At 39.5% G+C, this 14,925-nt stretch overlaps 1 protein-coding gene across 2 annotated transcripts in view; it reads right to left on the reverse strand.

The window, feature by feature from the left end:
* Positions 1 to 14,925, reverse strand: part of ZC3H12C (zinc finger CCCH-type containing 12C) — a 43,637-nt gene that overhangs the window by 21,548 nt on the left and 7,164 nt on the right. For both annotated transcript variants that reach the window (XM_040583761.1, XM_040583760.1), the window contains exon 2: positions 723 to 1,489. In XM_040583761.1, the coding sequence (XP_040439695.1) occupies positions 723 to 1,417 (695 nt within the window). In that variant the 5' untranslated portion in view covers positions 1,418 to 1,489. The remainder of the gene's footprint in view (positions 1 to 722; positions 1,490 to 14,925) is intronic.

The raw sequence follows: 14,925 nt of genomic DNA on the forward strand, positions 1-14,925 counted from the left end.
AATTTGTCACTTAATAATTTACAGAGCCATAAACCCCCCATCTCTCAGCATGTGCCTGCCATTTCCTTCTCTCTCTCTCATCACTGATGAAGCGTGAACCCCTCACCTCCCCACAGACAAGTTTGTTGCTATGCACCTAGATGACTGGGGTCAGGATGAGTGAATGCTGTAGGCAAATGTATATCTATGGGCATTTAAAGTGAAAATCTAAAGCACAGTAACCTCAGGAACTGATGGCAATAAAACCTAACTCCAAATCTGATAACCAAGACCAATTTTACAGACAGAGCAGTTATTATAAAATAGCCTACCAAAAAGTATCCCTTAAACCACTTAATTCTAAATCACTATTTCATAACCCTGAAGAATCTCACGTTTGCTTTAACCTCCTGTATCTAACTGGATACAGCGATTACCCATAGCAATGGTGCCTACCAAAAATGAATTAAACACTAGACCGGCAATGGGAAAGAGATTTGATAGCTGCCTACAAGAGGAGACTGACATTAACCTATAGTTGTTCTAACAGTGAGTACAAATCACTGAACTCTTAGAGACCTCTAGTCTGATTAAAAGATTGCCATACTGTGTGGTTGATGAAGATGCTTGCAAGGGAACCAGCATACAGTCTTCAGCAATTATACCAAACAGCAGTGCTTGAACAGGACACAATCTTTCGGTTTCCACCTAAACATAAAAGCAAAAGCTTCATGATCACATACCTCATTGCAACATTGCTGCCATCAATAACTATTGGCCTCAGGTTGTCACCATCCTCTGTCACATCCTCCTGCAGTGGAGATTCTGACCTCTGAGACTCTATGGAAGACGCTTCACGCATTACACTAGTGTTAGCATTAGTTACAGTCTGATCAGTCTCAGTTTTATTCCCAAGTTTGACAAGTTCTCCCAAAATATCATTTATTAAAGCATCAGTACCAAGTTTATTTAGTACAAGTTGAACCTGCTCTTCAGAGTAACCCAACTTAAGTGCAAACTCCAGTTTGGTTTGATATTCTTTCACCACATCAGGGGGCTTTTTTACTTCCTTAGGTACTATCTGAGCCTCTTCTATCCTAAAGTCTTGCAAGATTTCATTTCGTTTTAGTATGTGAGGCTCTAAGCAAGGAGACCGGCACAGCTGTCGGTGAGTCTTAGGCAGTAAATGCGATTCTGATGCAGAATTATTCAGTCTCTCTGAATCATTGTCAGAATTTGTGCTTTCTTCAGAGTCACAACTAGAGCTTCCAGAAGTCTCTTCAGATACCTCTTTGTCTACATCTTCTTTCCTAGAATTAACCTTATCCATCGTTGGCTTCTCTGCCATTGACCAAGGTTCAATTGCATTTATTTGTGTGCCAGTGCTCCCCACATAAAGGTGGCCTAAGTCATGCCCCAGATGATCCTTCAAGCCCATGAAGCTGCTGCATGTACTTGACTCCACTTTGTTGTTTTTCTTGTATTCTTGAATATAAAGTGTTCCGTATTCCTAAAGAAAGAACAAAAATGTTGCAACTGGTTATACATATTATTTGTTTTCTATTTTCTTGCTGCTTCCTCAGAACTGCATTTATTCTCCCCCCGGAGAGAAAAAGGACTTTTTTTTGTTGGGTTTTTTTTAAACACTGAAAACTTTTTTTGGGGAAAACTTTTCCTAAGGAACACCCATAACTAAAGCAGATAAACCACTGATCATCTCTTTTTGGAGTGTATAAAGTGCTTTTACTTAAGAATTTCTAAAAACGGGTTTATGAAAGAGTAGAAACCACACTGCAAGTATACCTACTGTAATGCAGAGACAGTTGTCAATATTTAAAGGAATAGAGATATTTCTTCTAGCTTAAGACAGTACTGTGACAATAAAAAAAAAAAAACAACCAACCCAAAACAGGTATAAAATACAAGTGCTAGGAAAGCTTTTTAAACTAAATACTTTAAACTCTCTGTTGAATAGAAAGAAATTAGCATAATACTAGATTATCTGGCTTATTATGCAAATATAAGACATCATAACACAAAATGAATTAGTAACAGAAAACATGATTCAGTAAAAACTTATTGGCCCTAAAAGACACTATCAGTTCAACTGAATACACTCAAACTATTTCTGAATTCCCTTTTACAGTGATAGTTAAGAAAGACTAATTGCTCTCAACAGAGTGCTGCATTACTAACACACACAGCATTTAGAGACACGGATTGATCTCACAGCCAATAAAGCCAATGGATGTCTTTGCACTGATTGCAACAGACCATTCATCAAGCCAACGAGGCAATAAAATTAAAAGCTGATTTCAACCCTTGGACTAGCGCAAACCTTTTGCTGAATCAAAGCTATATATAGATAGAAGCAACATAGGAAGAACAGAAGAAGAAATGCTGCTGTTTTCTGGACTTCATACAGTTGCCACGTAGGTTTTTCTGGACAAATTTTGCATAACAGTACTTAGAACTTAACTACCCATTTCAACACCAGGATTACTTCCACAATCTACGTTTAAAGGCAAGATTGCTACCTCCACTTATTTTATTCTTTTAAACAGGAATCTTTGCTAACTGCTTCAATAAAGTAAAAGATAAATTATTTCTCATAGATAAAAATGGACCATATGGACCAATTGTACTCAAGGTTACCATGAAAAAGAAGAATTTACATTAAGGGAAGACTATGAAACAAAGAGTTCTTTCACACTTCCATCTTGCAAGGCAGAACATAAAAGCCAGATACAGAGGCAAAGGACTTCACTTGAACTTGACAGATACATTACAGACACAAATCTCATCAGGGAGGATACACTGAGAAAAAACATTACATCAAACAATCTCTTGATCTATACTAGCACAAATTACAGCTCTATCTTGTGAGCAGCCAAAATCGTTGTCAGCAAATACATTAACTCTCCCATCCCCTTACAGGTTAGCATTTAAGAACGACCCAGTGTTTTTAGATTTAAGAACAACCCAGTGTTTTTAGAATACGGTATACTTTCCTCTTCTTGGGATAAAGATCTGAGAGTGCACACAAGAAAAATTCATCCAGGCTTAAGATTAGAGAGAATCAAGCAAAAAAATCCAATCCATGGTTCAGTAAAAGCAGACTCTGTAGGCACTGAGAGACAAGACATCACCACTGCTGTGGAGCTTTTTGGTTATGGGGCACAAAAACTTGCTTTACCTATGCATTTCTAGTTCAAATAAATAAATCTATCATCAGCATTTTCATGTCCAACACCTTAATCCAGGCAAGACTGACAGGAAAGAAAATACTCTAGAGTTTTATTTAGATCTGATCTTGTTACAAGGCAGTAGGGCTGTAATTCTCAGGCAGCGTATCAATGAATATTACTCTCTCAACTCAAAAGCTTTAGGTTTTCAAGCAATGCCACAGATGAAACACAACAAGAATTTAGGAAATGAACCTTTTCACACTGTGATTTATTAACTAAGGTAATGCACTTGATAGCGCAGTGCTAGCAACAAATCACAAGGATAAAAAAAACAAACACTGTGGCCTTCACAGAACTGACACCAAAAAAACAAAAAAGACAACAAAAAACCAACAAAAAACCCCCAAACCAACAAAAACCCCACCACCACACCCACCCTCAAACAAGAAACCCCTATTGGAAGTGAGGCTGCTTAGCAACCAGCCTGTAGTTGCTAGGATGCGCTCCTTTAACATACCATCATGAATACTAGCACAGCCAAAGAATAATTTGGTATGAACAAAAGCCCATGAAAGAGAGTGGGACTGAAGTGCGTCTGGTTTCCCCTTGGAGAACAATGCAGCTGCCAAACCGATCTGGAAGCCCCGACATCATTGTTCCACCAAGCCCACAATCTGCTCTGACTCGAGGAAGTCTAGTTAATGGGCAACACTTTTAAGCTGGACTGAAAAGTTGAGCTGGCTCATGTACTGCCGCCACAGCATACAGGGAGATAATGGGTCACTGCCTAAATCCGTGTACTGTGAAATGTCATTTTAGTATTGAACTAAAAGCAGAGGGAGGTTTTTTTCTGGGAGGGGGGAAGAGGAGATTGCATATTAACAACGTGGCATAAACAAAGCTTGAAGTGCATGGCTAGATCAGAAAGAGGATTATTTTTTTTTTGGTAATATTAGTTAAAATAATACTTAAGTCATTCTCCAATCACTTCTTCCTTGAAGTTTAAGTGCTTTACAGCAGCTGCAATCATAACACCCTCCAGTGGGATTCAAAGAAGTCAGCAGCATATGAACTTGTCTGAAGATCGGGCATTATATGAGACATACTTCAGACGATCTGCACATCAACTGCATATGAAAAATGACCATAAACTGAGCTTTGTCTGTTGTTGGGAATGTATACGTAATCAGCCTTGCATCTATCTGCTTTAAGTCTCCTGCCAATCTCCATCTTGCTCCAATATGTAATTGGGGTTTTTTTTGCATAGAACTCTAGACTAGTTTGTCAGAAACTATTTAAAGAATAGAGTAATAAGAGCAGCAACTTTCAAATCTACACCAGATAACATGCAGTCACCATACTTTTACTTTAAAAGGGTAGTTAAATTATGTTTAGACTGTAAATCCAAAGCTAAAGATCTCTTTAGCTTCCTGCATAAGCAGTACACTATTCCTGGCATTTGGCTTAACCCCTGCGTGCAAACTGCATTCATTTTCACACAAATTTTTACAATGTCTGTGAACTTTGTACACTGTATTTGTGGTCAGCAGCACCTCTTAGAAACACAACACTTTGGAGCTCCCAACATGATGTCCTTTATGAGATTCATTGATTAGAACCATGAAAATCAGATGTCACTGTTGAACGCTGCTTGAATTGATTATTTTATCTTGATTTGGTCAGTGAAGAGCAACATGCCAGTCAGCCTATTTGCATGAATTTGTATTCCAAATAAACACTAGCGTACCTATATATAGGACAGTGAAGCTCATGAAAACCTGAAAAGGTCACATTTATCCAAGGAGTAACATCAGCTAAGAACAACTCCTTGCACTCTTTATTTACAACAAACCCTCATTACACAATACGGTTTTAAAGTATGCTTACTGATACAATGCAATATAGCTAAGAAAAATATCTGCTATGAATTCTGACTCAACTGAGAACCAACCAAACAAAAAATCAGCCAAAAAATTCTTGTCAAGAAAGTATTCAGCTTTTGGTTATGCTCACCACAGCTGAGTAACTGAATTTGTATTTATGAAAAGGTTATTAAAATGGGTAACGCCCAATTTGGACATACTACACCGTAGAGTTTTAAACTACAGCCTGTTTAAAGCTACAGTATCTCACACTATGTTCACTGTTAAAGGCCTAAAATACTGTACTACTGAGTCAAAGACATTTATCAAGTATAAATGTAATATAGATGAGCACTGTGCTACTACACTGTAGAAGTGTAATCTTTTCCCATTTCTTAGAAGTCACCACTGTTTTCCACTAACCATTAACAATATTCAGCCCATTATTTCACCTTCACACAAAACAGAAATATTTCTCAAAGGGATGTGGGCAAGTAGATCATCTAATCTTTCAATGTGTATCCAGAATACTTTCCACTTACAATTGAGCATAAGAAAAGCAATTAATGCAAATTTAATTCACAGAGGAAAATAACAAGGAGTAAAATAGTGTCATGTAGGCACAGTATAACAGAAATGGTGTATTCTCAAAAGACTGTCAAAAGTTTCTGAAGATACATTCTACAGTGAAATAGCTGCATGTTTTCACACAGGCAGACTTTTTTTAAGTCTTCTAAACACAAAATGGAAAATATTGAAATCACAGTTTGTTGAAACACTGTCATTACTTGTCACAAACAGAAGTGCAGAACTGATCAGAAAAGAAAAAAATGAACGGATCTATTATCCAAATGATAAAGATACAGCAACAATGCAAATAAAATAATGAATATGTAATAAATACCTACTGCTGTAGTTTCTATGTATTTAATTACCATTGTATTTCAGTGAGTGCTGTTGTCTGCATCATTCTATCCAACAAAGGAAGGATGTCCCATTGAACAGATTGGTTAATGCTCTGGGGCAACAGATGTCTACTGGAACTGCAGGAGACCAGCAACTGGTGGCCTGCCCATCTTCTGAAAACTTTCAATAGACTCATGCATATGTTCACACAATAGAGCATGTGGTAGAAATGCAAACCTCTTTTTAACCCTTTTATATGCCCTCTTTCCCTCCCAACTGATATATGAAGGTCTTTGTTTTGGTTTTTTTTTTTTTTTTCTTTACAGGATCCTTGGAACACAGGCTCATGGAGTATACAGTGTTTGTTCTTCAGCCTAACATTCAAACTCAAAACATAAAACAAAACAGATTAGAAAGTTTATAAAAATAGCCAGGCTAGATCTGACACACTCATGAATAGCTTTCAAAGCACAAAACCTTTGACTGGAACATGTCCCCATCTGACAGCATCTGAATGCTCTATCTTGCGCTACGGCATCTTCATATAGCCCACAATGGAGCTCTTCCTATTTTCACAAACACAGGAAATATCACCCATTGTATGGTATAATAGAAAAAGGTGTTTGTTTCTTTTTTTCCTCTTAAAAGCTCTTTCTACCAGTCACAAATTAAAGTAAATAATACCTTATTTGCAAAAAAAAAGGGTAAATAACTATAACTTAAAGTTGAAACCTCCCCCCCAGGGGGCTAGAGGAGAATTTGTTCTGTTGATGGCTACTGCCTACCATTTTCAAATTCTGGGAAACACACCATTACCAATGCTTTTGAAAGTTCCTTAATAGAATGCACTGGGTGAGATCATTGCTCTTTAATATACTTGGTCTTCAGACAAACTGTTTTTCTTTCCCGCTTTTTCCAAGAGACACCCAAAGTGTGCAAATCTCAGCCGATACATGCACCCACTAGCTATGCTGTCCAAACGCAAACTGATATGCTGAAACACCAGACAGGTGAAATGTCCCATTTCTGCAGAGAGAAGCCCATATACTTACGATAGCTGGAAAACACACAGACATTGGTTTCTTGTAGCTGTTCCAGAAGCAACTCCTTAACACGATTTCAGCTGCAGACTTCAGGCAAGCAAGCAGAACAATGAATGGACGAACAGATGGACCCGCGATGTCTTTGCTTAACCTATTACTGAGCAGCCGCAGAGCCAATCACGACCCGTAGAGCTCACAATTAGCACGCCGGGCAGATGCAAGGCAACCTCCCCACCCTGCATCAGGTTCGGAGGTTTCTAAGATAAGCAAGTTGATGTCATTCTCAGGGTCTGCCCCGGGCAGCATGTGTATTAACGAGGGGTGTGCAGCAACAATAGGCCATACAAAAGAGACTAGCAGGCAGCTGCTGTATGAGAGCCAGAGTCATTAGGGAGCAGGCTGCCAACAAGAAACACCTGGCTTGGGCAGACTTCAGCTTCTCCTCATTGTTTCTAATTCATGAAACAAAGAAAGGAATTATTTTTAAGTAGTAAAAGTTGTGAGTTCCTATTAAAATACATCAGTCTTAAGGAATATAATCCCTTCTATTATGGAAACAAAAAGTTCTTTGTGAGGAAAAATATTAAAGAGAAATAAATCTATCAGTAGCTATTGTAGTCCCCTATTCTTGTTAGCAAAATTAATCATATTGGTATAAAGTGCAAGGAGGTATGAAAGGAGCCCACACTAAACACTGAAATGTATTCAGAAACCACTTTCTGAATTTCCCGACACTTTTGTACATCAGTCAATAAATGTAATAAACTTGCATTTACACAAAACACTAACAGTGTACTTGTGGATAATTTGAATGGAAGGTGAAACTGATTACACTAAACCCATGTAATATTAATATGTGGAATAATGGATATTTTTAAGCACCGGCATTGAAACATTAGGGCACTTGATAGCAAGGAACTAACAACCACTCTTTTGTTCTGGAGTCACTCATATTTGTTTGCAACAGAACTTCTTTCCCTTTTATTTCACAGATCTGTTCTAGATGCCAAGATCTTCCTGTCTCTTTGCAGTAACAAAATATTTGAACAAAAGTCAGGAGCTAGGCCATAGCCAGCTTTTTATTGTTTATATTTTTATTGAAGTAAGCCACATGGAAACATTAACTGTAGTCCACACCCTCCCCTCCCTCCCCTTCCCTGCCCAACACTTCCAGTATCACCAAGCCCTGTAACACATACGTTTAGTGATGCAGTAGTAGCAGCAAGGTTTGATGCTTGATAAAAAAGGTGGAGTAATGTAGACTTTCAAATAAAAAGTTGCTACTGCTGGCAACTTCAGTGAAGACAGCCCAGCACAGAGGAGGGGATTCTACGTTTGCAAGTGTTCATTTGAATGACTACTAGAAAAGAGTATTTACTGAACTTCAGCATCATTACATAACTAAAAGCAATACTGAGAACTACAGAGGCAGCTGTCCTATGCTTTGAGAGGACAGGCAATCTGCTGGGAAACACCTACTGTGATTTAAAAGAAAGGAATTAGAATAGGTTTGTTAGAGCTGTTTTGAGTAATTTCCCAAGCTTTATGTGGATATTAAAGTGATTCAAGATAGAAAACGAAATCACATACCGTCTATTCACAATAAATCACAATGCTATTACACTGATGCATTTATCATATATCCAGATATTAAGCTGCAAACCAAAAACCCCAGCTATAGTCTCTCTGCACTGTCCATTAAACATGCCTCAGAACAACTACTAACACCACTATTTCGGAGCTTTTAAGTCAGAGGCAGGAGGAGACTCCTCACTAATTTCTGCCACTGTGAACACAAAGAGTGAGAGAAAGCTACCCACGAGCACAGTGGGACGCCTGATCTCCAGCACTGGATTAAGCCTCTTTGCAAACAGCGAATAAAAGCAGTGATCTGAAAAAGCTAATCAGACCCTGCTGTGGTATTTAGAGTACCTCAGTTGCCGGTATTGGATAATGTTAAGCATATTAAAACTTCTGTAGGCAAAATAGGAAGCCAGTCCAACTCACCTATGCCCAAAAACTGCAGTTAAATGCAAGCAGGATCACTTGGCTAGTCAGTTGTTGAATATCAGGCACTTCTTTTGCAATGCCAGAAACGCTTGTTTTGCAAAGGACATGTATGACACTCTTTACGCACAGCTGTAACAAATCGAGAACTCCATAGCACAGACGTGGCGTACTTCAGGCTCTACAAGCACAACCAGGGCAAGTGTGTGATCTGCCTTAAAAATAAGGCTGTAAGAAATTTACTCGCAAATATCTGCCACCCCAATGCCTTCTACAGTAACAGTAAGAATACCCCACACCTCCAAACCAACTCTCCATACTTCAAGTGCATGTCTTCAGGAAACCAGGTCTACTTGCAGATTAATGTTCATGCTAATGCCATGCTGCAGCTGACTATGACCAAAGTTGGAACAGATACAATCTGAAGACTTATATTATTTAATGTACAGAAAATATTCTAGCAAAGCTGTAGTTGCATGAATTAAGAAGACATTTTCTAATTCCACCTTGTGAACCATGTCAGTTACTGAAACCAGCTGTTCTGGAAACGTCTTCTCAGTTCTTCTGTAAAAGTTGGGCTGTCCATGGTTTAAAAGGTGTCAGATCATCCTATTAAATCACACTTGCGATGACAGAAAAGCATTTGTATTAAGGTTTAACCAGTACACGAGGCTTCCTTGTGGGAACGATGAGCTCAGCAAAGAAACCTTAGCAAGAAACACTATGGCTCTCCCATCACATCTGTGAGAGGCTGTAACAGCATCACTAGAAGGTACACAGCATAAATGGGCAAAGCAAGCTCTACTTATGCTCATCCTTCCAAATCCAATAACCTGACCAGTTTAGTAGTCTCCTATTAACACATCTAAAAAGACATGGTGTCAGTAAGTTAAATCCAGTCACCAAAATACAGCAAACTTAGCAGCGCTTCAAATTTCTGGTCTTGCAAGATCAGTAAGCTGTGAAAACCTAGTTTTGTGGCTCCTAGAGACTGGACATTGTGTGCAGGGCTCACTGGGTCCCTAATGTCACTTCATTAAACAGCAGGCCAGCACAAAATCCTGAACTGGCTGGAAATGATGGGCTCAGGGACTCCATGGTGGAAGAAGATTTCCAAATGGCACACAGCAAGGGGACGGGGCACTGCAGAGGGACAGGAGCCAGGGTGAATCTCTCAGCTGGGCAAGGGGTGGGAATGGAGAATGTGTTTCCCCCCATGCCCCCGCCCATGCCCCCCCCCTGCTGCCCAGTTTGGTATGAAAAGCACACATGGCAGGATCAGAAAGACCAAAGGAGGGAGAGCTGGAGCAGCTGGGAAATTCAGACAGTGTAGGCTGAAGATATTAGGGAAGCACTACTCTATGGAAGGGGGAGGGGGGGGGGAACCCACCCTAAAATAAAAAGCTGCTAGTTCCAGCCAACTCCTGTTGTTTCAAACACATTGGAAACAAAGCCCTACTTAACAAGATATTATTTTATGCAAGCATACAAAATGGTCATTCTGTAACTCAAGTGGTATTATTGCAGCAATTAGAAAGACAACTTGTCCCATTAAAGTATTTAATTATCTTTTATCGTAGACCTTTATGCTAAGCCTCCAGTAACAAATGATGCATTTGTAAGAATACAGTACACAAGTTAAATCAACCACATATTTATGAATTAGAAATGAAAGTTTATGCTACAGACAAAACTCACTGCTGTACCATTGCAAAATATTCTACATTTACTGTAGGAATTGGGAGTTGCAAGGGAGACGCTTATCTTTAAAATTATGAGGTGGCAATACAACAGAAATTCTTCTTTTCCAGTTAGTATGTTAAGAGATGCAAACTATCTTAAGGAGAACACTTTAAAAAAAGTCTATTTAGTTTTGAGGAATAGTAAGTGGTGCTCTAAACTGTATCTACACAGTGTCATAAAAACAAACACCACCATTCTACAGTCACACAGAGTGAATTAAATGACCGGTAAAAAGTGCTTAGAATTCAGAAAAACACAAATGGTACACTGATAAATATGAGTAATGCTTTGGCTAGAGAATAACTAGCCTTTAAAAATAACATTTTAAAAGGATCAACTATTTTTAAATGCAACATAATTTCTCTGTAGAAAAACATGCACTTTCAAATGCACTAAAACAAAGCAGCAGAGTTCTTTCACTCTTTGAAAAAAGACTCATTTGACTGCAGTTACCCTTAAAATTTAAAAAAGCAGAGATGCATTTTCCAGCATCTTAAAAGAAGGTTAGGAGGTCTACAGGCTCTAGTATAATCCCATTAGATTGTCAGTATTGACTGCATGGAAGACTTGAGCAAACCACTGCAACATTTATCATGATATCCTCTAATACCTTTCGAAGAGAAGAGGGCAAGTTTTATCACAAGTAGTGATTACTTTTTTGCTAACCTTGGGTATAAACAGATCCAGTCTTTCCTTGTCTGTGGGTAGACAAAGGCTGTGACCATGAGATGACAAGATGCCTGCCTGTAGCTGCACCTAACTGCACAGTCTGCCTACATGAGGAGCCCAACAGGCATGAGCCATACCAGCAAGCCACACAGAAGGCATAAAGCTGCATTCTGCAACAGCGGAAACACTGGTATCACCCATCAGTACCACACTGAGAAGTTGCTCCTAAAGTGAGACATTCTCTGAAGCAAAGACTTTGATTTTGAAAGTGAATAGTTTTGATTATGCTTACCTAAGAGGATAATGAAAAAGCAGCTGCCTCAGCACTGTAACTGCAGATATCCATTGTAGGCATGGATCCCTAAGCAATGCTCCTGCCATAGTATCACAGAACCACTGAGGTTAGAAGAGACCTCTGGAAGTCACCTGGTCCAACCTCCCTGCTCAAGCAGGGCCACCTACAGCTAGTTGCTCATGACCCTGTCCAGAGAGCATCCAAGTATCTCCAAAGACAGAGACTCCACCACCTCCCGGGCAACCTGTGCCAGTGCTCAGTCACCCTCACAGTAAAAAAAAAACAACCAACATTTCCCGGTGAGAAGAGGGAACCTCTCGTGTTTCTGTCTGTGCTCACTGCCTCTTGTCCTGTCCCTGGGCACCACTGAAAAGAGCCTGGCTCTGCCCTCATTGCACCCTCCCTTTGGCTATTTATACGCATTGGTAAGATCCCCCTCAGCCTTCTCTTCTCCAGGTTGAACAGTTCCAGCTCTCTCAGCCTTTCCTCACAGGAGAGATGCTCCCTTAATCATCTTTGTGGCCCTTTGTTAGACTCACTCGAGTATGTCCAGGTCTCTCTTGTACTGGAGAGCCCAGCACTGGACACAACACTCCAGGTGTGCCTCACCAGTGCGGAGCAGAGGGGAACGATCCCCCCTCACATACTGCACAACTCCACATAACGCAGCCCAGGACACTGCTGGCTTTCTCTGCCACAAGAACACACCACAGGCTCAAGGATTCTTCCCATCTTTAAGTGGAAGCTCCAACTCAAGTGTGGTTAAAACCTGGCACAAAAGATGAGTCACTATAACCGTACCAGCACAAGGGCACAAGGGCGTGTGCACACAGACAACATGATCACAGAAGCCTGGCTTCCAAGGGCAGTAATTCTTGGGTTTTTTGGGGAACAGACACCCAAGAGCATTCCACCAAATGTGTAGGGGAAATGTTTTTCTTCACATAAGCAATGCAACCATTTCCACAGTTTGGCCAGTTAAGGTTCAATTTTGCAACAATGACTGTGCTCATAAGGGTAGATCCCTTTACTCCCTGCTCTGATACAGCCATGTGTAAGAACCACCCCATTCTGTGAGTCTTCCTTTAGGACAAGGCCTCAGTTACCGTTTCCTGTCTGAAAAAAAAGTAAAATCTTTTTATTTAAAAATGCAAATGTAAGGGAAAAGCACAACATCTGCCACTAGCACCAAGACGTAAGTCTAAAAGTCTTTAGTTTTCTTTAAAACTGCACTTAACATCTTGTACTTCTTTCTGCCCTTTTTGGGGATGCAAGAGCATAAAACACTTAAGCTTTTAAGAAAATTACCCAGATTAAAAATCCTTAAAAAGAAAAGGCAAAAAACCCCAAATCAATCACCTGCCACTGGTTTTCAGATTCCAATCTACAGACACTGAAGGGTCTATCCTATTTTTACACACTTTGCCAAAGAAACCCAAGAAAATCCAACCTGCAGTTCAGCTACATCAATGCTGGGCCTTTCAGCTTTACTGGAAAAATTTCAGGGGGTTGCAAGCCAGAAAACATTGAAAGCCCCTGCCATGCACTAAGATGGCTGTCGAGCAACTACTCCTATCAACACCAGGGCAGTGTGGAACATGCTGCTGATTTCTGCAACAAATGGGGTAACAGTGTTTATTTTAAGATTATTGCTGGAGGGCATTCTGCTTAATTGCTTTCTTAATTTTATTACTTATGAATTGAAGCAGAGACACTGAGGTACAAAGGACTTTAGGGAAAAGTTTCCAGCAATACATGTTAGATTTGATCTCTTTCCACTTCCAGAATGAGTCACGCTGTCTAGATGCTTTCTGAGCATAAAAATTTGAACTAATTAACTTTCCCTGTGACAATATTGGGCAGCCAGACAATGCCTACAACTGTACAAAGTGTACGCCGTCATGCTTAGCAAAGTACTTTTATTCAAATTTGTTCTGTCAGAAGAAAATCCTCTAACAAAACTAACATGGTTATGTTAAATAAAAAAGTATTCTCTTCATTTAAATACAAATTTAAGAGACTTAGCTAGTCAACCTAACATCTTTTATCTGTGCCACAGACTATTATTAAGAGTTTGAAAGGCTCGTCAGGGGAAAATAGGCCTCTCAAACTGTCTAGTGACATGGCCAGGTTGTGTTTCAGGTCATGCTGTTGGCAACAGAGCTCCATAATCTCCAGGGTTCCTGGATGAAGTTCAAGGTGTTAGTTGGACTCTGCATCACCCTAAATGGCTTCACAGGGTTATGCTTATTTGAGAGACAATTCCTGTGCCTGTACCACAGGGCTGCAGTTGTCATTTTGGACTGGAGCCTTCTGTGAGAGAGCTGCCAGCAGCAGATTTTCTGCAAGACTTTCGGCCTTGCTATTTACTCTCTATTGGAATGAAAGAGCCAGAGAGTATCTTACGGTCCAGTTTTTTTGTCCAGATTTAGTAAGTTAAAAATCAGGGAAGACAGAGATGGTCATGTGGTTTGTCAAGACACACTTAGTATACAATTATTTCTTACTTTGTGGGGAAGCTTTTACTAGAGCTGACATGTAGCAACAATAGCCAGATCTTATAGAAAGTGGCCTACTGTAGCTGCAAATCCAAGTTAAAAAATAAATAGAAAATAACTACACATAAACTCTATCTGTCATTTAGGTATGGCTGTTCTTCAGATTTATTGTATCCCTGAATTCAGGGCAAACCACCAGGAAGTCCCCATACTGAACTATGTACACCAGGCCTTGAAATCCTAGTATTTTATACGTTAATAAAACAGCTTGCTCACTTTTGTTTAATAACCTAACGTATCAAAAAGAGACAATCTGCTACTGATTTCACATAATTTTAGGGGGTCTTCAGAGTTTCAGAGTCTTTCCATTCTGAGTTCAGACATTTCAACTTCTAAAGCAGAAATTAATATTGCAGACCAAACTTCCTTATGTTTAGTCTCCACTTTATGAAGCTTCCCCCTCCTTTTTTTTTTTTTTTAAAGTTAGACAGGCAACTAGATTTTAGTCCTATGAAACTTGCATAGATTCCTTCATTAAAGTTAGTATTTCAAGCCCTTTTTGGTCTCCAGAGCTCACACTTTGCTTTTCAGAGTCTTACCACATCATTGAGTTAGATCTAACGACGACAGCTGCAAATATGAAGATTTAATTCAGAACTGGTGATACTATTTAACATTTATAATTAAATAATTGAGTTTGGAAGGGATCTCTGGAGGTCAGCTAGTCCAACAAAC

This window comes from Falco naumanni, chromosome 2 (genome assembly GCF_017639655.2).
Source record: "Falco naumanni isolate bFalNau1 chromosome 2, bFalNau1.pat, whole genome shotgun sequence".
NCBI classification, from domain to species: domain Eukaryota; kingdom Metazoa; phylum Chordata; class Aves; order Falconiformes; family Falconidae; genus Falco; species Falco naumanni.